Here is a 26,081-nt window from a genome sequence, read left to right on the forward strand (position 1 = left end):
ACAGATAGAGATAATAAACTGACCAGACAGAGAGAGAGACAGATAGAGATAATAAACTGACCAGACAGAGAGAGAGACAGATAGAGATAATAAACTGACCAGACAGAGAGAGAGACAGATAGAGATAATAAACTGACCAGACAGAGAGAGAGACAGATAGAGATAATAAACTGACCAGACAGAGAGAGAGACAGATAGAGATAATAAACTGACCAGACAGAGAGAGAGACAGATAGAGATAATAAACTGACCAGACAGAGAGAGAGACAGATAGAGATAATAAACTGACCAGACAGAGAGAGAGACAGATAGAGATAATAAACTGACCAGACAGAGAGAGAGACAGATAGAGATAATAAACTGACCAGACAGAGAGAGAGACAGATAGAGATAATAAACTGACCAGACAGAGAGAGAGACAGATAGAGATAATAAACTGACCAGACAGAGAGAGAGACAGATAGAGATAATAAACTGACCAGACAGAGAGAGAGACAGATAGAGATAATAAACTGACCAGACAGAGAGAGAGACAGATAGAGATAATAAACTGACCAGACAGAGAGAGAGACAGATAGAGATAATAAACTGACCAGACAGAGAGAGAGACAGATAGAGATAATAAACTGACCAGACAGAGAGAGAGACAGATAGAGATAATAAACTGACCAGACAGAGAGAGAGAGACAGATAGAGATAATAAACTGACCAGACAGAGAGAGAGACAGATAGAGATAATAAACTGACCAGACAGAGAGAGAGAGACAGATAGAGATAATAAACTGACCAGACAGAGAGAGAGACAGATAGAGATAATAAACTGACCAGAGAGAGAGAGAGACAGATAGAGATAATAAACTGACCAGACAGAGAGAGACAGATAGAGATAATAAACTGACCAGACAGAGAGAGAGACAGATAGAGATAATAAACTGACCAGACAGAGAGAGAGACAGATAGAGATAATAAACTGACCAGACAGAGAGAGAGACGTAGAGATAATAAACTGACCAGACAGAGAGAGAGACAGATAGAGATAATAAACTGACCAGACAGAGAGAGAGACAGATAGAGATAATAAACTGACCAGACAGAGAGAGAGACAGATAGAGATAATAAACTGACCAGACAGAGAGAGACAGATAGAGATAATAAACTGACCAGACAGAGAGAGAGACAGATAGAGATAATAAACTGACCAGACAGAGAGAGAGAGACAGATAGAGATAATAAACTGACCAGACAGAGAGAGAGACAGATAGAGATAATAAACTGACCAGACAGAGAGAGAGACAGATAGAGATAATAAACTGACCAGACAGAGAGAGAGACAGAGATAATAAACTGACCAGACAGAGAGAGAGACAGATAGAGATAATAAACTGACCAGACAGAGAGAGAGACAGATAGAGATAATAAACTGACCAGACAGAGAGAGAGACAGATAGAGATAATAAACTGACCAGACAGAGAGAGAGACAGATAGAGATAATAAACTGACCAGACAGAGAGAGACAGATAGAGATAATAAACTGACCAGACAGAGAGACAGATAGAGATAATAAACTGACCAGACAGAGAGAGACAGATAGAGATAATAAACTGACCAGACAGAGAGAGAGACAGATAGAGATAATAAACTGACCAGACAGAGAGAGAGACAGATAGAGATAATAAACTGACCAGACAGAGAGAGAGACAGAGAGACAGAGATAATAAACTGACCAGACAGAGAGACAGATAGAGATAATAAACTGACCAGACAGAGAGAGAGACAGATAGAGATAATAAACTGACCAGACAGAGAGAGAGACAGATAGAGATAATAAACTGACCAGACAGAGAGAGAGACAGATAGAGATAATAAACTGACCAGACAGAGAGAGAGACAGATAGAGATAATAAACTGACCAGACAGAGAGAGAGACAGATAGAGATAATAAACTGACCAGACAGAGAGAGAGACAGATAGAGATAATAAACTGACCAGACAGAGAGAGAGACAGATAGAGATAATAAACTGACCAGACAGAGAGAGAGACAGATAGAGATAATAAACTGACCAGACAGAGAGAGAGACAGATAGAGATAATAAACTGACCAGACAGAGAGAGAGACAGATAGAGATAATAAACTGACCAGACAGAGAGAGAGACAGATAGAGATAATAAACTGACCAGACAGAGAGAGACAGATAGAGATAATAAACTGACCAGACAGAGAGAGATAGAGATAATAAACTGACCAGACAGAGAGAGAGAGACAGATAGAGATAATAAACTGACCAGACAGAGACAGATAGAGATAATAAACTGACCAGAGAGAGAGAGACAGATAGAGATAATAAACTGACCAGAGAGAGAGAGACAGATAGAGATAATAAACTGACCAGACAGAGAGAGACAGATAGAGATAATAAACTGACCAGACAGAGAGAGAGACAGATAGAGATAATAAACTGACCAGACAGAGAGAGAGACAGATAGAGATAATAAACTGACCAGACAGAGAGAGAGACAGATAGAGATAATAAACTGACCAGACAGAGAGAGAGACAGATAGAGATAATAAACTGACCAGACAGAGAGAGAGACAGATAGAGATAATAAACTGACCAGACAGAGAGAGAGACAGATAGAGATAATAAACTGACCAGACAGAGAGAGAGACAGATAGAGATAATAAACTGACCAGACAGAGAGAGAGAGACAGATAGAGATAATAAACTGACCAGACAGAGAGAGAGACAGATAGAGATAATAAACTGACCAGAGAGAGAGAGAGACAGATAGAGATAATAAACTGACCAGACAGAGAGACAGAGATAATAAACTGACCAGACAGAGAGAGAGACAGATAGAGATAATAAACTGACCAGACAGAGAGAGAGACAGATAGAGATAATAAACTGACCAGACAGAGAGAGAGACAGAGATAATAAACTGACCAGACAGAGAGAGAGACAGATAGAGATAATAAACTGACCAGACAGAGAGAGAGACAGATAGAGATAATAAACTGACCAGACAGAGAGAGAGACAGATAGAGATAATAAACTGACCAGACAGAGAGACAGATAGAGATAATAAACTGACCAGACAGAGAGAGAGACAGATAGAGATAATAAACTGACCAGACAGAGAGAGAGAGACAGATAGAGATAATAAACTGACCAGACAGAGAGAGAGAGACAGATAGAGATAATAAACTGACCAGACAGAGAGAGAGACAGATAGAGATAATAAACTGACCAGACAGAGAGAGAGACAGAGATAATAAACTGACCAGACAGAGAGAGAGACAGATAGAGATAATAAACTGACCAGACAGAGAGAGAGACAGATAGAGATAATAAACTGACCAGACAGAGAGAGAGACAGATAGAGATAATAAACTGACCAGACAGAGAGAGAGACAGATAGAGATAATAAACTGACCAGACAGAGAGAGATAGAGATAATAAACTGACCAGACAGAGACAGATAGAGATAATAAACTGACCAGACAGAGAGAGACAGATAGAGATAATAAACTGACCAGACAGAGAGAGAGACAGATAGAGATAATAAACTGACCAGACAGAGAGAGAGACAGATAGAGATAATAAACTGACCAGACAGAGAGAGAGACAGATAGAGATAATAAACTGACCAGACAGAGAGAGAGACAGATAGAGATAATAAACTGACCAGACAGAGAGAGAGAGACAGATAGAGATAATAAACTGACCAGACAGAGAGAGAGACAGATAGAGATAATAAACTGACCAGAGAGAGAGAGAGACAGATAGAGATAATAAACTGACCAGACAGAGAGAGAGAGACAGATAGAGATAATAAACTGACCAGACAGAGAGAGAGAGACAGATAGAGATAATAAACTGACCAGACAGAGAGAGAGACAGATAGAGATAATAAACTGACCAGACAGAGAGAGACAGATAGAGATAATAAACTGACCAGACAGAGAGAGAGAGACAGATAGAGATAATAAACTGACCAGACAGAGAGAGAGACAGATAGAGATAATAAACTGACCAGACAGAGAGAGAGAGACAGATAGAGATAATAAACTGACCAGACAGAGAGAGAGACAGATAGAGATAATAAACTGACCAGAGAGAGAGAGAGACAGATAGAGATAATAAACTGACCAGACAGAGAGAGACAGATAGAGATAATAAACTGACCAGACAGAGAGAGAGACAGATAGAGATAATAAACTGACCAGACAGAGAGAGATAGAGATAATAAACTGACCAGACAGAGAGAGATAGAGATAATAAACTGACCAGACAGAGAGAGAGAGACAGATAGAGATAATAAACTGACCAGACAGAGAGAGAGACAGATAGAGATAATAAACTGACCAGACAGAGAGAGAGAAAGATAGAGATAATAAACTGACCAGTAATTCTAGGAAACATTAGAATCATAAAGACTGATTACTTTGGGAAGGAGTCTGTGTTTTCTGTTGACCACCTGGAGAGGTGGAGAGGGATTGGATGGTCTCTTTAGCTTTCCCTGAGGACAAGAACAGATAGTCAGAACACACATGTTGGTGAGCAAACCTTAACAACATGACAATGCACACACAGACACACGAACACACACACACACACACACAACACACACACACACACACACACACACACACACACACACACACACACACACACACACACACACACACACACACACACACACACACACACACACACACACACACACACACACTACTTACTCAGCTCTTCTTTGAGTTCATCTGTAAAAATTAAATAAAGATAGTGAGATAGTGATAATTAAATAATCATTGAATCATGAGATGTATACACTACATGACCAAAAGTATGTGGACACCTGCTATTATCTAATGTTAGGTAGAAACACTACATGACCAAAAGTATGTGGACACCTGCTATTATCTAACATTAGGTAAATACACTACATGACCAAAAGTATGTGGACACCTGCTATTATCTAACATTAGGTAGATACACTACATGACCAAAAGTATGTGGACACCTACTCATTGAACATTTAATTCCAAAATCATGGGCATTAATATGGAGTTGGTCCCCCTTTGCTGCTATAACAGCCTCCACTATTCTGGGAAGGCTTTCCACTAGATGATGGAACATTGCTGTGGGGACTTGCTTCCATTCAGCCACAAGAGCATTAGTGAGGTCTCCCTCTTTCTCTTCTCTCGGAGGACCTGAGCCCTAGGACCATGCCTCAGGACAATCTGGCCTGATGACTCCTTGCTCTCCCCAGTCCACCTGGTTGTGCTGCTGCTCCAGTTTCAACTGTTCTGCCTGCGGCTATGGAACCCTGATCTGTTCACCGGACATGCTCCCGGTCCCAGACCTGCTGGTTTCAACTCTCTAGAGACAGCAGGAGCGGTAGAGATACTCTGAATGATCAGCTATGAAAAGCCAACTGACATTTACTCCTGAGGTGCTGACCTGTTGCACCCTCGACAACCACTGTGATTATTATTATCTGACCCTGCTGGTCATCTATGAACATTTGAACATCTTGGCCATGTTCTGTTATAATCTCCACCCGGCACAGCCAGAAGAGGACTGGCCACCCCTCAGAGCCTGGTTCCTCTCTACCCAGTACAACCAGTAGAGGACTGGTCACCCCTCAGAGCCTGGTTCCTCTGGTCTACCCAGTACAACCAGTAGAGGACTGGTCACCCCTCAGAGCCTGGTTCCTCTGGTCTACCCAGTACAGCCAGTAGAGGACTGGTCACCCCTCAGAGCCTGGTTCCTCTGGTCTACCCAGTACAGCCAGTAGAGGACTGGTCACCCCTCAGAGCCTGGTTCCTCTGGTCTACCCAGTACAGCCAGTAGAGTACTGGTCACCCCTCAGAGCCTGGTTCCTCTCTACCCACTACAGCAAGTAGAGGACTTGCCACCTCTCAGAGCCTGGTTCGTCTCTACCCAGTACAGCCAGTAGAGGACTGGTCACCTCTCAGAGCCTGGTTCCTCTCTACCCAGTACAGCCAGTAGAGGACTGGTCACCCCTCAGAGCCTGGTTCGTCTCTACCCAGTACAGCCAGTAGAGGACTGGTCACCCCTCAGAGCCTGGTTTCTCTCTAGGCTTCTTCCTAGGTTCCTGCCTTTCTAGGGAGTTTTTCCTAGCCACCGTGCTTCTACACCTGCACTGCTTGCTGTTTGGGGTTTTAGGCTGGGTTTCTGTACAGCACTTGGCGGTCCCATTCTGGGAGATTCTGTGGCCTACCACTAAACGGCTGAGACATTTTTGCTTGTAGATGTTTCCACTCCACAATAACAGCACTTATACTTGACCGGGGCAGCTCTAGCAGGGCAGAAACTTGATGAACTGACTTGTTGGAAAGGTGGCATCCTATGATGGTGCCACGTTGAAAGTCACCGAGCTCTTCAGTAAGGCCATTCTACTGACAATGTTTGTCTATGGAGATTGCATGGCTGTGTGCTTGATTTTATACACCTGTCAGCAACGGGTGGTGCTGAAATAGAATCCACTAATTTAAAGAGTTGTCCACATACTTTAGTATATATAGTGCAGTTAATCAGTGTAATATATAGTGTAGTTAACCAGTGTAATATACAGTGTAAATATAATGTGTATATATAGTGTAATATATAGTGTAATATATAGTGTAGTTAACCAGTGTAATATATGGTGTAGTTAATCAGTGTAATATATAGTGTAGTTAACCAGTGTAATATATAGTGTAATATATAGTGTAGTTAATAAGTGTAATATATAGTGTAGTTAATAAGTGTAATATATAGTGTAGTTAATCAGTGTAATATATAGTGTAGTCAATCAGTATAATATATAGTGTAGTTAATCAGTGTAGTTAACTAGTGTAATATATAGTGTAGTTAATCAGTGTAATATATAATGTAATATATAGTGTAGTTATTCAGTGTAATATATAGTGTAGTTAATCAGTATAATATATAGTGTAATATATAGTGTAATATATAGTGTAGTTAATCAGTGTAATATATAGTATAGTTAATCAGTGTAATATATAGTGTAGTTAACCAGTGTAATATATAGTGTAGTTAATCAGTGTAATATATAGTGTAGTTAATCAGTGTAATATATAGTGTGGTTAATCAGTATAATATATAGTGTAGTTAATCAGTATAATATATAGTGTAATATATAGTGTAGTTAATCAGTGTAATATATAGTGTAGTTAACCAGTGTAATATATAGTGTAGTTAATCAGTGTAATATATAGTGTAGTTAATCAGTGTAATATATAGTGTAGTTAATCAGAGTAATATATAGTGTAGTTAACCAGTGTAATATATAGTGTAGTTAATCAGTATAATATATAGTGTAGTTAATCAGTGTAATATACTGCTCCAAAAAATAAAGGGAACACTTAAACAACACAATGTAACTCCAAGTCAATCACACTGTGAAATCAAACTGTCCACTTAGGAAGCAACACTGATTGACAATACATTTCACATGCTGTTGTGCAAATGGAATAGACATCAGGTGGAAATTATAGGCAATTAGCAAGACACCCCCAATAAAGGAGTGGTTCTGCAGGTGGGGACCACAGACCACTTCTCAGTTCCTATGCTTCCTGGCTGATGTTTTGGTCACTTTTGAATGCTGGCGGTGCTTTCAATCTAGTGGTAGCATGAGACGGAGTCTACAACCCACACAAGTGGCTCAGGTAGTGCAGCTCATCCAGGATGGCACATCAATGCGAGCTGTGGCAAGAAGGTTTGCTGTGTCTGTCAGCGTAGTGTCCAGAGCATGGAGGCGCTACCAGGAGACAGGCCAGTACATCAGGAGACGTGGAGGAGGCCGTAGGAGGGCAACAACCCAGCAGGAGGACTGCTACCCCCGCCTTTGTGCAAGGAGGAGCAGGAGGAGCACTGCCAGAGCCCTGCAAAATGACCTCCAGCATGCCACAAATGTGCATGTGTCTGCTCAAACGGTCAGAAACAGACTCCATGAGGCTGGTATGAGGGCCCGACGTCCACAGGTGGGGGTTGTGCTTACAGCCCAACACCGTGCAGGACGTTTGGCATTTGCCAGAGAACACTAAGATTGGCAAATTCGCCACTGGCGCCCTGTGCTCTTCACAGATGAAAGCAGGTTCACACTGAGCACATGTGACAGACGTGACAGAGTCTGGAGACGCCGTGGAGAACGTTCTGCTGCCTGCAACATCCTCCAGCATGACCGGTTTGGCGGTGGGTCAGTCATGGTGTGGGGTGGCATTTCTTTGGGGGGCCGCACAGCCCTCCATGTGCTCGCCAGAGGTAGCCTGACTGCCATTAGGTACCAAGATGAGATCCTCAGACCCCTTGTGAGACCATATGCTGGTGCGGTTGGCCCTGGGTTCCTCCTAATGCAAGACAATGCTAGACCTCATGTGGCTGGAGTGTGTCAGCAGTTCCTGCAAGAGGAAGGCATTGATGCTATGGACTGGCCTGCCCGTTCCCCAGACCTGAATCCAATTGAGCACATCTGGGACATCATGTCTCGCTCCATCCACCAACGCCACGTTGCACCACAGACTGTCCAGGAGTTGGCGGATGCTTTAGTCCAGGTCTAGGAGGAGATCCCTCAGGAGACCATCTGCCACCTCATCAGGAGCATGCCCAGGCATTGTAGGGAGGTCATACAGGCACGTGGAGGCCACACACACTACTGAGCCTCATTTTTACTTGTTTTAAGGACATTACATCAAAGTTGGATCAGCCTGTAGTGTGGTTTTCCACTTTAATTTTGAGTGTGACTGCAAATCCAGACCTCCATGAGTTGATAAATTGGATTTCCATTGATTATTTTTGTGTGATTTTGTTGCCAGCACATTCAACTATGTAAAGAAAAAGTATTTAATAAGATTATTTCATTCATTCAGATCTAGGGTGTGTTATTTTAGTGTATCCTTTATTTTTTTGAGCAGTGTATATAGTGTAGTTAATCAGTGTAATATATAGTGTAATATCTAGTGTAGTTAACCAGTGTAGTATATAGTGTAGTTAATCAGTGTAATATATAGTGTAGTTAATCAGTGTAATATATAGTGTAGGTAATCAGTGTAATATATAGTGTAGTTAATCAGTGTAATATATAGTGTAGTTAACCAGTGTAATATATAGTGTAGTTAATCAGTGTAATATATAGTGTAGTTAACCAGTGTAATATATAGTGTAGTTAACCAGTGTAATATATAGTGTAGTTAACCAGTGTAATATATAGTGTAGTTAACCAGTGTAATATATAGTGTAGTTAACCAGTGTAATATATAGTGTAATATATAGTGTAGTTAATCAGTGTAATATATAGTGTAGTTAATCAGTGTAATATATAGTGTAGTTAACCAGTATAACATATAGTGTAATATATAGTGTAGTTAATCAGTGTAATATATAGTGTAGTTAATCAGTATAATATATAGTGTAATATATAGTGTAATATAGAGTGTAGTTAATCAGTGTAATATATAGTGTAATATATAGTGTAGTTAATATAGAGTGTAGTTAACCAGTGTAATATATAGTGTAGTTAACCAGTGTAATATATAGTGTAGTTAATCAGTGTAATATATAGTGTAGTTAACCAGTGTAATATATAGTGTAGTTAACCAGTGTAATATATAGTGTAGTTAACCAGTGTAATATATAGTGTAATATATAGTGTAGTTAATCAGTGTAATATATAGTGTAGTTAATCAGTGTAATATATAGTGTAGTTAACCAGTATAACATATAGTGTAATATATAGTGTAGTTAATCAGTGTAATATATAGTGTAGTTAATCAGTGTAATATATAGTGTAGGTAATCAGTGTAATATATAGTGTAGTTAATCAGTGTAATATATAGTGTAGTTAACCAGTGTAATATATAGTGTAGTTAACCAGTGTAATATATAGTGTAGTTAACCAGTGTAATATATAGTGTAGTTAACCAGTGTAATATATAGTGTAGTTAACCAGTGTAATATATAGTGTAGTTAACCAGTGTAATATATAGTGTAGTTAACCAGTGTAATATATAGTGTAGTTAACCAGTGTAATATATAGTGTAATATATAGTGTAGTTAATCAGTGTAATATATAGTGTAGTTAACCAGTATAACATATAGTGTAATATATAGTGTAGTTAATCAGTGTAATATATAGTGTAGTTAATCAGTATAATATATAGTGTAATATATAGTGTAATATAGAGTGTAGTTAATCAGTGTAATATATAGTGTAATATATAGTGTAGTTAATATAGAGTGTAGTTAACCAGTGTAATATATAGTGTAGTTAACCAGTGTAATATATAGTGTAGTTAATCAGTGTAATATATAGTGTAGTTAACCAGTGTAATATATAGTGTAGTTAACCAGTGTAATATATAGTGTAATATATAGTGTAGTTAATCAGTGTAATATATAGTGTAGTTAATCAGTGTAATATATAGTGTAGTTAACCAGTATAACATATAGTGTAATATATAGTGTAGTTAATCAGTATAATATATAGTGTAATATATAGTGTAATATAGAGTGTAGTTAATCAGTGTAATATATAGTGTAATATATAGTGTAATATAGAGTGTAGTTAACCAGTGTAATATATTGTGTACTTAACCAGTGTAATATATAGTGTAGTTAATCAGTGTAATATATAGTGTACTTAACCAGTGTAATATATAGTGTAGTTAATCAGTGTAATATATAGTGTAGTTAACCAGTGTAATATATAGTGTAGTTAACCAGTGTAATATATAATGTAGTTAATCAGTATAATAATAGTGTAATATATAGTGTAGTTAATCAGTGTAATATATAGTGTAATATATAGTGTAGTTAATCAGTATAATATATAGTGTAATATATAGTGTATATATTTTTTAAGGAAAGTGTCTTCACATAAATCAATGAAATACATGCAGTTGTGCAACTCACCCCTCTCTCTTGTGACGACCTCTGTAGACAGAGAAGATAAAACATGATGTACTATGGGTACTAGAACATGAAGACAGATACACACACAGAGACAGACAGATACACAGACAGACAGACACACACACAGACAGACAGACACACAGACAGATACACAGACAGACAGACACACACACAGACAGACAGACACACAGACAGACACACAGACAGACAGACACACAGACAGACAGACACACAGACAGACACACACAGACAGACACACACAGACAGACACACACACACAGACAGACACACAGACACACAGACACACAGACACACACACACAGACACACAGACACACAGACACACACACAGACAGACAGACAGACAGACAGACAGACAGACAGACAGACAGACAGACAGACAGACAGACAGACAGACACACAGACAGACACACAGATACAGACAGACAGACAGACAGACAGACAGACAGACAGACAGACAGACAGACAGACAGACAGACAGACAGACAGACAGACAGACAGACAGACAGACAGACACTACTTACTCAGCTCTCCTTGTAGTTCATCTGGTGTAAAAATTAAATAAAGATAGTGAGATGGTGATAATTAAATAATCATTGAATCATGAGATTTATACACTACATGACCAAAAGTATGTGGACACCTGCTATTATCTAACATGAGGTAGAAACACTACATGACCAAAAGTATGTGGACACCTACTCATTGAACACCTCATTCCAAAATCATGGGCATTAATATGGAGTTGGTCTCCCTTTGCTGCTATAACAGCCTCCACTATTCTGGGAAGGCTTTCCACTAGAGGATGGAACATTGCTGTGGGGACTTGCTTCCATTCTGCCACAAGAGCATTAGTGAGGTCTCCCTCTCTCTCTTTTCTCAGAGGACCTGAGCCCTAGGACCATGCCTCAGGACTATCTGGCCTGATGACTCCTTGATGTCCCCAGTCCACCTGGTTGTGCTGCTGCTCCAGTTTCAACTGTTCTGCCTGCGGCTATGGAACCCAGACCTGTTCACTGGACGTGCTACCTGTCCCAGACCTGCTGTTTTCAACTCTCTAGAGACAGCAGGAGCAGTAGAGATACTCCGAATGATCGGCTATGAAAAGCTAACTGACATTTACTCCTGAGGTGCTGACCTGTTGCACCCTCGACAACCACTGTGATTATTATTATTTGACCCTGCTGGTCAGCTATGAACATTTGAACATCTTGGCCATGTTCTGTTTAAATCTCCACCCGGCACAGCCAGAGGAGAACTGGTCACCCCTCAGAGCCTGGTTCCTGTGTCCTACCCAGTACAGCCAGAAGAGGACTGGCCACCCCTCAGAGCCTGGTTCCTCTGGTCTACCCAGTACAGCCAGTAGAGGACTGGTCACCCCTCAGAGCCTGGTTCCTCTCTACCCGGCACAGCCAGAAGAGGACTGGCCACCCCTCATTTTTTTACCCCCTTTTTTCTTCCCAATTGTTAGTAGTTACTGTCTTGTCTCATGAGAGGCGAAGGTTGAGAATCACAACCCTGCTTCTTCCTTCTTAACACAGCCAACCCGGAAGCCAGCCGCACCAATGTGTCAGAGGAAACACTGTACACCTGGTCAGGAGTCGCTAGTGCACAATGGGACAAGCTGGCCAAACCCTCCCTAACGACACTGGGCCAATTGTGCACCGATGGGCCTCCCGGTCACGGCCGGCTGCGACAGAGCCTGGACTCGAACCCAGAATCTCTGGTGGCACAGCTAGCACCACTGCACCACTGCTGGAGGTTCTGGCCTTTCTAGGCAGTTTTTCCTAGCCACCGTGCTTCTACACCTGCATTGCTTGCTGTTTGGGGTTTTAGGCTGGGTTTCTGTACAGCACTTTGTGACATCGGCTGACGTAAAAAAGGGCTTTATAAATACATTTGATTGATTGATGTTGGGTGATCTTGCCTGGCTCGCAGTCGGAGTTCCAATTCATCCCAAAGGTGTCGATGGGGTTGAGGTCAGGGCTTTGTGCAGGCCAGTCAAGTTCTTGAATATCGATCTCAACAAACCATTTCTGTATGGACCTCGCTTTGTGCAGGGGGACATTGTCATACTAAAACAGCGAAGGGCCTTCCCCAAACTGTTATCACAAAGTTGGAAGCACAGAATCGTCTAGAATATCATTGTATCCTGTATCCTGTATCCTGTAAGATTTCCCTTCACTGGAACTAAGGGGCCTGAACCATGAAAAACAGCCCCAGACCATTATTCCTCCTCCACCAAACTATACAGTTGTCACTATGCATTGGGGCAGGTCGTGTTCTCCTGGCATTTGCCAAACCCAGATTCATCTGTCAGACTGCCAGATGGTGAAGCGTGATTCATCACTCCTGAGAACGTATTTCCACTAGTCCAGAGTAAAATGGCGGCGAGCTTTACACCACTCCAGCCGACGCTTGGCATTGAGCATGGTGATCTTAGGCTTGTGTGCGGCTGCTCGGCCATGGAAACCCATTTCGTGAAGCTCCAAACAAACAGCCATTGTGCTGATGTTGCATCCAGAGGCAGTTTGGAACTCAGTAGTAAGTGTTGCAACCGAGGACAGACAATTTTTACGCGCTTCAACACTTGGCGGTCCCATTCTGTGAGATTCTGTGGCCTACCACTAAACAGCTGACACATTTTTGCTCCTAGATGTTTCCACTCAACAATAACAGCACTCACACTTGACCGGGGCAGCTCTAGCAGGGCAGAAACCTGATGAACTGACTTGTTGGAAAGGTGGCATCCTAAGACAGTGCCATGTTGAAAGTCACTAAACTCTTTAGTACGGGCCATTCTACTGACAATGTTTGTCTATGGAGATTGCATGGCTGTGTGCTTGATTTTATACAGTGGCTGAAATAGCCAAATCCACTAATTTAAAGAGCTGTCCACATACTTCTGTATATATAGTGTAGTTAATCAGTGTAATATATAGTGTAGTTAATCAGTGTATATATAGTGTAATATATAGTGTAGTTAACCAGTGTATTATAAAGTGTAGTTAATCAGTATAATATATAGTGTAGTTAATCAGTGTAATATATAGTGTAGTTAATCAGTATAATATATATTGTAGTTAATCAGTGCAATATATAGTGTAGTTAATAAGTATAATATATAGTGTTGTTAATCAGTATCATATATATTGTAGTTAATCAGTGTTATATATAGTGTAATATATAGTGTAATATATAGTGTTGTTAATCAGTGTTATATATAGAGTTGTTAATCAGTGTTATATATAGTGTAATATATAGTGTAATATATAGTGTAGTTAATCAGTATAATATATAGTGTAGTTAATCAGTGTAATATATAGTGTAGTTAATTAGTTTAATATATAGTGTAATATATAGTGTAGTTAATCAGTGTAATATATAGTGTAGTTAACCAGTGTAATATATAGTGTAGTTAATAAGTGTAATATATAGTGTAGTTAATCAGTTTAAAATATAGTGTAAAATATTGTGTAGTTAATCAGTGTAATATATAGTGTAGTTAATCAGTTTAAAATATAGTGTAAAATATTGTGTAGTTAATCAGTGTAATATATAGTGTAATATATAGTGTAGTTAATCAGTGTAATATATAGTGTAGTTAATTAGTTTAATATATAGTGTAATATATAGTGTAGTTAATAAGTGTAATATATAGTGTAGTTAATCAGTGTAATATATAGTGTATTTAATCAGTATAATATATATTGTAGTTAATCAGTGTTATATATAGTGTAATAAATAGTGTAATATATAGTGTTGTTAATCAGTATAATATATAGTGTAGTTAATCAGTGTTATATATAGTGTAATATATAGTGTTATATATAGTGTAATATATAGTGTAGTTAATCAGTGTTATATATAGTGTAATATATAGTGTAATATATAGTGTTGTTAATCAGTATAATATATAGTGTAGTTAATCAGTGTAATATATAGTGTAGTTAATAAGTATAATATATAGTGTAATTAATCAGTGTAATATATAGTGTAGTTATCAGTATAATATATAGTGTAGTTAGTGTATTAAATCAGTGTAATATATAGTGTAGTTAATCAGTGTAATAATTAGTGTAATATATAGTGGTGTTAATCAGTATAATATATAGTGTAGTTAATCAGTGTAATATATAGTGTAGTTATCAGTATAATATATAGTGTAATATATAGTGTAGTTAACCAGTGTAATATATAGTGTAGTTAACCAGTGTAATATATAGTGTAATATATAGTGTAGTTAATCAGTATAATATATAGTGTAGTTAATCAGTGTAACATATAGTGTAGTTAATCAGTGTAATATATAATGTAGTTAATCAGTGTAAAATATATTGTAGTTAATCAGTGTAATATATAATGTAGTTAATCAGTGTAATATATAGTGTATTTAATCAGTATGGTTCCTCTCTACCCAGTACAGCCAGTAAAGGACTGGTCAACCCTCAGAGCCTTGTTCCTCTCTACCCAGTACAGACAGTAGAGGACTGGTCACCCCTCAGAGCCTGGTTCCTCTCTACCCAGTACAGCCAGTAGAGGACTGGTCACCCCTCAGAGCCTGGTTCCTCTCTACCCAGTGCAGCCAGTAGAGGACTGGTCACCCCTCAGAGCCTGGTTCCTCTCTACCCAGTAGATATGTAACCAGAGGTAGAGAGGTTCTTACCCAGGTGATAGACTAGATAAGGTTTATATTCCAGTGATATGTAACCAGAGGTAGAGAGGTTCTTACCCAGGTGATAGACTAGATAAGGTTTATATTCCAGTGATATGTAACCAGAGGTAGAGAGGTTCTTACCCAGGTGATAGACTAGATAAGGTTTATATTCCAATGATATGTAACCAGAGGTAGAGAGGTTCTTACCCAGGTGATAGACTAGATAAGGTTTATATTCCAGTGATATGTAACCAGAGGTAGAGAGGTTCTTACCCAGGTGATAGACTAGATCAGGTTTATATTCCAGTGATATGTAACCAGAGGTAGAGAGGTTCTTACCCAGGTGATAGACTAGATAAGGTTTATATTCCAGTGATATGTAACCAGAGGTAGAGAGGTTCTTACCCAGGTGATAGACTAGATAAGGTTTATATTCCAGTGATATGTAACCAGAGGTAGAGAGGTTCTTACCCAGGTGATAGACTAGATAAGGTTTATATTCCAGTGATATGTAACCAGAGGTAGAGAGGTTCTTACCCAGGTGATAGACTAGATAAGGTTTATATTCCAGTGATATGTAACCAGAGGTAGAGAGGTTCTTACCCAGGTGATAGACTAGATAAGGTTTATATTCCAGTGATATGTAACCAGAGGTAGAGAGGTTCTTACCCAGGTGATAGACTAGATCAGGTTTATATTCCAGTGATATGTAACCAGAGGTAGAGAGGTTCTTACCCAGGTGATAGACTAGATCAGGTTTATATTCCAGTGATATGTAACCAGAGGTAGAGAGGTTCTTACCCAGGTGATAGACTAGATCAGGTTTATATTCCAGTGATATGTAACCAGAGGTAGAGAGGTTCTTACCCAGGTGATAGACTAGATAAGGTTTATATTCCAGTGATATGTAACCAGAGGTAGAGAGGTTCTTACTCAGGTCTTTGACAACGTCAGGTTCCAGATCCAGTAGAATCTTGTAAAATGTAGATTTCACTCTTGTTGTGTCTTCTGCTTCTTCTAGGGCCTCGTACAACAGTCTCATCTGGTCCTGGCTGGTCCCGGCAGCACTGATCCGACAGTTCATCTCATCAGGGATCAAGTCCTTCTGGTGCAGCTCAGATGCTATGGATTTCCCCCCGGAAACCTTCTGAATGAGGTGATCCTTGTGTCTGGTCACAAACCGGGCATCAACTAGACAGGTTAGATGTAGAGTTATATACTGTAGAACAAGAGGACATTACTAGACAGGTTAGATGTAGAGTTATATACTGTAGAACAAGAGGACATTACTAGACAGGTTAGATGTAGAGTTATATACTGTAGAACAAGAGGACATTACTAGTCAGGTTAGATGTAGAGTTATATACTGTAGAACAAGAGGACATTACTAGTCAGGTTAGATGTAGAGTTATATACTGTAGAACAAGAGGACATTACTAGTCAGGTTAGATGTAGAGTTATATACTGTAGAACAAGAGGACATTACTAGTCAGGTTAGATGTAGAGTTATATACTGTAGAACAAGAGGACATTACTAGTCAGGTTAGATGTAGAGTTATATACTGTAGAACAAGAGGACATTACTAGTCAGGTTAGATGTAGAGTTATATACTGTAGAACAAGAGGACATTACTAGTCAGGTTAGATGTAGAGTTATATACTGTAGAACAAGAGGACATTACTAGTCAGGTTAGATGTAGAGTTATATACTGTAGAACAAGAGGACATTACTAGTCAGGTTAGATGTAGAGTTATATACTGTAGAACAAGAGGACATTACTAGTCAGGTTAGATGTAGAGTTATATACTGTAGAACAAGAGGACATTACTAGTCAGGTTAGATGTAGAGTTATATACTGTAGAACAAGAGGACATTACTAGTCAGGTTAGATGTAGAGTTATATACTGTAGAACAAGAGGACATTACTAGTCAGGTTAGATGTAGAGTTATATACTGTAGAACAAGAGGACATTACTAGTCAGGTTAGATGTAGAGTTATATACTGTAGAACAAGAGGACATTACTAGTCAGGTTAGATGTAGAGTTATATACTGTAGAACAAGACAAAACCATGAGGTCTGTGATTAACAGTTGACCCATCAGTATTATAGTAATAAACCATGAGGTCTGTGATTAACAGTTGACCCATCAGTATTATAGTAATAAACCATGAGGTCTGTGATTAACAGTTGACCCATCAGTATTATAGTAATAAACCATGAGGTCTGTGATTAACAGTTGACCCATCAGTATTATAGTAATAAACCATGAGGTCTGTGATTAACAGTTGACCCATCAGTATTATAGTAATAAACCATGAGGTCTGTGATTAACAGTTGACCCATCAGTATTATAGTAATAAACCATGAGGTCTGTGATTAACAGTTGACCCATCAGTATTATAGTAATAAACCATGAGGTCTGTGATTAACAGTTGACCCATCAGTATTATAGTAATAAACCATGAGGTCTGTGATTAACAGTTGACCCATCAGTATTATAGTAATAAACCATGAGGTCTGTGATTAACAGTTGACCCATCAGTATTATAGTAATAAACCATGAGGTCTGTGATTAACAGTTGATCCATCAGTATTATAGTAATAAACCATGAGGTCTGTGATTAACAGTTGACCCATCAGTATTATAGTAATAAACCATGAGGTCTGTGATTAACAGTTGACCCATCAGTATTATAGTAATAAACCATGAGGTCTGTGATTAACAGTTGACCCATCAGTATTATAGTAATAATCATAATCTCTTTATGTGAAACTCTAACAAGACAACAGCCCACTTACTTTGTTCTTCCCATCCTTTACTTTGCTCCTCCTCTGTAGACAAAAGAAAACAAATGTGTAAAAGCACAATAGTAAAAAGTACAATAATAATTAATAATCATTAAAAGCCTGGATGTCTGTTCCACGCGGTAATCTAATTAGCATAATGCTAAACTAAACTCTGACTTTAGTGTCTGGGGGTCTAAAAAGGTATTTCACCCGTTTTGCTCTACAAGCTTCACACTGGTACCTATATATAGTTATATCCTGATCTAATACAGGACTGAAGGTAACCTGGTATAAATGAATAGAGTCTAATGGACAGAATATGGGTCATTCCTAGTTATATCCTGATCTAATACAGGACTGGTCTGAAGGTAACCTGGTATAAATTAATAGAGTCTAATGGACAGGATATGGATCATTCCTAGTTATATCCTGATCGAATACAGGACTGGTCTGAAGGTAACCTGGTATAAATGAATAGAGTCTAATGGACAGGATATGGGTCATTCCTAGTTATATTCTGATCTTTCTAATATAGTGCATTCAGAATGTGACTTTTTCCACATTTTTGTTATGTTACAGCCTAATTCTAAAATTGATTAAATCATTTCTTGTCAATTTACACACACTAACCCACATTGACAAGCAACAACAGGTATTTAGAGATTTTCGCAAATTTATTAAAAAAATTAAACTGAAATCTCACACACATCTCTGACTGAGGGACTCTTAATGATGAGACATCAAGGACCAGTCAGAGATCAGGTTAAACTCACCTTCAGTATGTTTAATATCTCTGACTGAGGGACTCTTAATGATGAGACATCAAGGACCAGTCAGAGATCAAGGTTAAACTCACCTTCAGTATGTTTAATATCTCTCAAAATGCATATAATTTATAACATCACAGACACAGTCAAACATACACACAGATCCTGCATCTCTACCCTTGGAAAGTACAATCAAACAGTCACAATATGCAAACATACAAATAGATATATATTATATGACTGGACACATGCAAAATGTAACAGCAGGTGGGTAAAAAACAATTCTAAAATGTTAGTGTAACATATGGTAAGAGCATCCGTTTCATTTGGGACGGTCTGTTTTTGAAATAAGGAACAATTCTCATCTCCATTGTGAGCCGTATTTACAGTTATCCAATCACCTCAGCCCAAATCTGACTGAATAAGTGTTCATTGTCAGATGTATGGGGACAAATGACCTGTATCCAAGTGAATTGCTGGATAATTCTCACTGCATAACCATCACCATGAAAAAGAAGAATCCCACGGTTTGTTCAAGTCTTAATGTGAACAATGGGTCTGGTCACCTCTCTTGGCTGCTGTCATCTTTGATGTAGAGATTCTCAGAACATTTGACAGTTGGTAGTTTGTTAAATTTGACCTGTGGCGGGATATGTTGTAATTCATGACCGAGAACGTTTGTTCACACACATAATGTGGACCCGAATAAAACAAGAATCCTTTGGGCGTGCTTTTTAAATGTTTGGAAACGTTATTTCATTCAGTGAGCCATAGAACTGGCCTATTGTTGCTGTGTTGTACTCCTCCTTCAAAGCACTATCACCTTGGAAGTCGATTAGCTGGTGGTGCTTCCTCCCTGTGGAAAGACAGGGGCGCGATACAAGCTACTACTCAGTCTCAATCTCACTGTGGAAAGACAGGGGCGCGATACAAGCTACTACTCAGTCTCAATCTCACTGTGGAAAGACAGGGGCGCGATACAAGCTACTACTCAGTCTCAATCTCACTGTGGAAAGACAGGGGCGCGATACAAGCTACTACTCAGTCTCAATCTCACTGTGGAAAGACAGGGGCGCGATACAAGCTACTACTCAGTCTCAATCTCACTGTGGAAAGACAGGGGCGCGATACAAGCTACTACTCAGTCTCAATCTCACTGTGGAAAGACAGGGGCGCGATACAAGCTACTACTCAGTCTCAATCTCACTGTGGAAAGACAGGGGCACGATACAAGCTACTACTCAGTCTCAATCTCACTGTGGAAAGACAGGGGCGCGATACAAGCTACTACTCAGTCTCAATCTCACTGTGGAAAGACAGGGGCGCGATACAAGCTACTACTCAGTCTCAATCTCACTGTGGAAAGACAGGGGCGCGATACAAGCTACTACTCAGTCTCAATCTCACTGTGGAAAGACAGGGGCGCGATACAAGCTACTACTCAGTCTCAATCTCACTGTGGAAAGACAGGGGCACGATACAAGCTACTACTCAGTCTCAATCTCACTGTGGAAAGACAGGGGCACGATACAAGCTACTACTCAGTCTCAATCTCACTGTGGAAAGACAGGGGCGCGATACAAGCTACTACTCAGTCTCAATCTCACTGTGGAAAGACAGGGGCGCGATACAAGCTACTACTCAGTCTCAATCTCACTGTGGAAAGACAGGGGCGCGATACAAGCTACTACTCAGTCTCAATCTCACTGTGGAAAGACAGGGGCGCGATACAAGCTACTACTCAGTCTCAATCTCACTGTGGAAAGACAGGGGCGCGATACAAGCTACTACTCAGTCTCAATCTCACTGTGGAAAGACAGGGGCGCGATACAAGCTACTACTCAGTCTCAATCTCACTGTGGAAAGACAGGGGCGCGATACAAGCTACTACTCAGTCTCAATCTCACTGTGGAAAGACAGGGGCGCGATACAAGCTACTACTCAGTCTCAATCTCACTGTGGAAAGACAGGGGCACGATACAAGCTACTACTCAGTCTCAATCTCACTGTGGAAAGACAGGGGCGCGATACAAGCTACTACTCAGTCTCAATCTCACTGTGGAAAGACAGGGGCGCGATACAAGCTACTACTCAGTCTCAATCTCACTGTGGAAAGACAGGGGCGCGATACAAGCTACTACTCAGTCTCAATCTCACTGTGGAAAGACAGGGGCGCGATACAAGCTACTACTCAGTCTCAATCTCACTGTGGAAAGACAGGGGCGCGATACAAGCTACTACTCAGTCTCAATCTCACTGTGGAAAGACAGGGGCGCGATACAAGCTACTACTCAGTCTCAATCTCACTGTGGAAAGACAGGGGCGCGATACAAGCTACTACTCAGTCTCAATCTCACTGTGGAAAGACAGGGGCGCGATACAAGCTACTACTCAGTCTCAATCTCACTGTGGAAAGACAGGGGCGCGATACAAGCTACTACTCAGTCTCAATCTCACTGTGGAAAGACAGGGGCGCGATACAAGCTACTACTCAGTCTCAATCTCACTGTGGAAAGACAGGGGCGCGATACAAGCTACTACTCAGTCTCAATCTCACTGTGGAAAGACAGGGGCGCGATACAAGCTACTACTCAGTCTCAATCTCACTGTGGAAAGACAGGGGCGCGATACAAGCTACTACTCAGTCTCAATCTCACTGTGGAAAGACAGGGCGCGATACAAGCTACTACTCAGTCTCAATCTCACTGTGGAAAGACAGGGGCACGATACAAGCTACTACTCAGTCTCAATCTCACTGTGGAAAGACAGGGGCACGATACAAGCTACTACTCAGTCTCAATCTCACTGTGGAAAGACAGGGGCGCGATACAAGCTACTACTCAGTCTCAATCTCACTGTGGAAAGACAGGGGCGCGATACAAGCTACTACTCAGTCTCAATCTCACTGTGGAAAGACAGGGGCGCGATACAAGCTACTACTCAGTCTCAATCTCACTGTGGAAAGACAGGGGCGCGATACAAGCTACTACTCAGTCTCAATCTCACTGTGGAAAGACAGGGCGCGATACAAGCTACTACTCAGTCTCAATCTCACTGTGGAAAGACAGGGGCGCGATACAAGCTACTACTCAGTCTCAATCTCACTGTGGAAAGACAGGGGCGCGATACAAGCTACTACTCAGTCTCAATCTCACTGTGGAAAGACAGGGGCGCGATACAAGCTACTACTCAGTCTCAATCTCACTGTGGAAAGACAGGGGCGCGATACAAGCTACTACTCAGTCTCAATCTCACTGTGGAAAGACAGGGGCACGATACAAGCTACTACTCAGTCTCAATCTCACTGTGGAAAGACAGGGGCACGATACAAGCTACTACTCAGTCTCAATCTCACTGTGGAAAGACAGGGGCGCGATACAAGCTACTACTCAGTCTCAATCTCACTGTGGAAAGACAGGGGCACGATACAAGCTACTACTCAGTCTCAATCTCACTGTGGAAAGACAGGGGCGCGATACAAGCTACTACTCAGTCTCAATCTCACTGTGGAAAGACAGGGGCGCGATACAAGCTACTACTCAGTCTCAATCTCACTGTGGAAAGACAGGGGCGCGATACAAGCTACTACTCAGTCTCAATCTCACTGTGGAAAGACAGGGGCACGATACAAGCTACTACTCAGTCTCAATCTCACTGTGGAAAGACAGGGGCGCGATACAAGCTACTACTTGAAGTCTGAGAAGTAGCAGGATAACTCAGCATGCAGGTCGATCAAACTGCTCACTGCAATGTGGGCGTGTTCAGTGCAGCCAGTGTTGGAAAATGAAAATAAGCAAGAGACCGGCTGCTCACTTGTCTAGAGAACAACATAAGTTTGGCCTTGAATGAACGTTGGAATACAGTTGATGCACAAAAACACAATTTCCCTGCCGTTTCACATTCAGATCGTTCAGATTTCGCCAGTCTGTGTCTTTCAACTCGGAGAAGTCGTCAGCTTTTCCAACCGTATCAAGGAACATAATCTCCCTTCTAATTTCCCAGGCTGAGCCAGGGCACATTTGAATGGTACAACAAGTCCTGGTGCTCTGCTTCCGTGTCATTGAACAGCTGAATGAACTGACGATGGTTAACTATAAAGTTTTACAACCACTTTCCAGCTTTAACACACTTTTACACAGGGCTTCCTGATGGATAACACAGTGTAGAAATATCAATTCCTCAGAGTCAGGGCGTTCTCCTTGTACTTTGTCTTTTTAATGTTATTTCCGGTTAGATTTGGTGATCCATCTGTTGTGATGTTTGCTCAACGGTAGATTCATTTTTCCAAGCAGACAGACACCCTGTTTGCTTGAAAAATGACGATTGAGATTATATTCCTTAAAAACACTTTTGCCTTATGTCCAATATTAGTACATATTCTTCTTTAAACACAGAGTTTAAGAGTTTCTTACATTTTAAGTTTTTTTTAAAGTTTCAGAGTCCACTGTTCACATTTTCGCAGCACTAATTTTTCACGTCAAAAGTCATTCAGCAATGAAGTGGCTATGATGACTGAGCGCATTCTGAATCTGACTGAAATATAAAATATAATAAATAATAATCATAAATAAAATATTTAAATATAAAATAATGGCTCGCGGGCTGGATTGAATGACATTTAACTTTGCCCCCCTATGCCTACCTGCTGCTGCTGCTCTGACTGTTTCTCTGTTTCTAAATAAATTACATTTAACAGAAATTATTAATTAATTATTTTTCTAAAACTTGTAGGATTTTATTACATTTTAAAAACTTTTCCAGGCCTGGAAAATACCATAAAAAAATTCCAGAACCGTGAAGATAAAGCTGAGAGTGAATACAGTAAACAAATATAGTAGTAATATAGTATAGTAATATAGTATAGTATAGTAGTATAGTAATATAGTATAGTATAGCATAGTAGTATAGTAATATAGTATAGTATAGTACTATGGTATAGTATAGTAATATAGTATAGTAATATAGTATGGTAATATAGTAATATAGTATAGTAGTATAGTTGTCACATCCTAACCAGTAAAAGGGGTTGTTTGTTATTGTAGTTTGGTCAGGGCGTGGCAGGGGGTGTTTGTTAAGTGGTTTTCATTTTTTTGGGTTAATGTTCTATGTTAGTGTATTTCTATGTTCGTTCTAGTTAGTCTATTTCTATACTTAGTTTATTGGTTTGACCTTCAATTGGAGGCAGCTGTTTCTCGTTGCTTCTAATTGAAGGTCCTATTTATTAGGGGGTGTTTTGTCTGTGGGATTTGTGGGTAGTTGTTCCATGTGTAGCTGTGTGCCTCACAAGACTGTTTTGTCGTCGTTGTTTTTTGTTTAAGTGTTTTGGTTTCATTTCTTTAATAAATAAGAAAATGAGCATACACATTCCCGCTGCATTTTGGTCCACTCCTTACGACGGACGTGACAATAGTGGTATAGTAATGTAGCATAGTAATGTAGCATAGTAGTATAGTAATATATACTGCTCAAAAAAATAAAGGGAACACTAAAATAACACATCCTAGATCTGAATGAATGAAATAATCTTATTAAATACTTTTATCTTTAGATAGTTGAATGTGCTGACAACAAAATCACACAAAAATAATCAATGGAAATCCAATTTATCAACCCATGGAGGTCTGGATTTGGAGTCACACTCAAAATTAAAGTGGAAAACCACACTACAGGCTGATCCAACTTTGATGTAATGTCCTTAAAACAAGTAAAAATGAGGCTCAGTAGTGTGTGTGGCCTCCACGTGCCTGTATGACCTCCCTACAATGCCTGGTCATGCTCCTGATGAGGTGGCGGATGGTCTCCTGAGGATCTCCTCCCAGACCTGGACTAAAGCATCCGCCAACTCCTGGACAGTCTGTGGTGCAACGTGGCATTGGTGGATGGAGCGAGACATGATGTCCCAGATGTGCTCAATTCGATTCAGGTCTGGGGAACGGGCGGGCCAGTCCATAGCATCAATGCCTTCCTCTTGCAGGAACTGCTGACACACTCCAGCCACATGAGGTCTAGCATTGTCTTGCATTAGAAGGAACCCAGGGCCAACCGCACCAGCATATGGTCTCACAAGGGGTCTGAGGATCTCATCTCGGTACCTAATGGCAGCTACCTCTGGCGAGAACATGATCTCGCCAGAGCTGTGCGGCCCCCCAAAGAAATGCCACCCCACACCATGACTGACCCACCGCCAAACCGGTCATGCTGGAGGATGTTGCAGGCAGCAGAACGTTCTCCCGGCGTCTCCAGACTGTCACGTCTGTCACATGTGCTCAGTGTGAACCTGCTTTCATCTGTGAAGAACACAGGGCGTCAGTGGCGAATTTGCCAATCTTGGTGTTCTCTGGCAAATGCCAAACGTTCTGCACGGTGTTGGGCTGTAAGCACAACCCCCACCTGTGGACGTCGGGCCCTCATACCACCCTCATGGAGTCTGTTTCTGACCGTTTGAGCAGACACATGCACATTTGTGGCCTGCTGGAGGTCATTTTGCAGGGCTCTGGCAGTGCTCCTCCTGCTCCTCCTTGCACAAAGGCGGGGGTAGCAGTCCTCCTGCTGGGTTGTTGCCCTCCTACGGCCTCCTCCACGTCTCCTGATGTACTGGCCTGTCTCCTGGTAGCGCCTCCATGCTCTGAACACTACGCTGACATACACAGCAAACCTTCTTGCCACAGCTCGCATTGATGTGCCATCCTGGATGAGCTGCACTACCTGAGCCACTTGTGTGGGTTGTAGACTCCGTCTCATGCTACCACTAGAGTGAAAGCACCACCAGCATTCAAAAGTGACCAAAACATCAGCCAGGAAGCATAGAAACTGAGAAGTGGTCTGTGGTCCCCACCTGCAGAACCACTCCTTTATTGGGGGTGTCTTGCTAATTGCCTATAATTTCCACCTGTTGTCTATTCCATTTG

The 26,081-nt window shown here is 40.4% G+C and overlaps 1 protein-coding gene across 1 annotated transcript in view; it reads right to left on the minus strand.

The window, feature by feature from the left end:
- Nucleotides 1-26,081, minus strand: part of LOC123732527 (uncharacterized) — a 55,738-nt gene that overhangs the window by 12,078 nt on the left and 17,579 nt on the right. Inside the window, exons 6-10 of the mRNA XM_045711746.1 lie at nt 18,419-18,451; nt 16,550-16,807; nt 10,940-10,960; nt 4,744-4,764; nt 4,449-4,523 (exon numbers count right to left, since the gene is read on the minus strand). Of these exons, the coding sequence (XP_045567702.1) occupies nt 4,449-4,523; nt 4,744-4,764; nt 10,940-10,960; nt 16,550-16,807; nt 18,419-18,451 (408 nt within the window). The remainder of the gene's footprint in view (nt 1-4,448; nt 4,524-4,743; nt 4,765-10,939; nt 10,961-16,549; nt 16,808-18,418; nt 18,452-26,081) is intronic.

The sequence above is a fragment of the Salmo salar genome, unplaced genomic scaffold, assembly GCF_905237065.1.
Source record: "Salmo salar unplaced genomic scaffold, Ssal_v3.1, whole genome shotgun sequence".
NCBI lineage: Eukaryota > Metazoa > Chordata > Actinopteri > Salmoniformes > Salmonidae > Salmo > Salmo salar.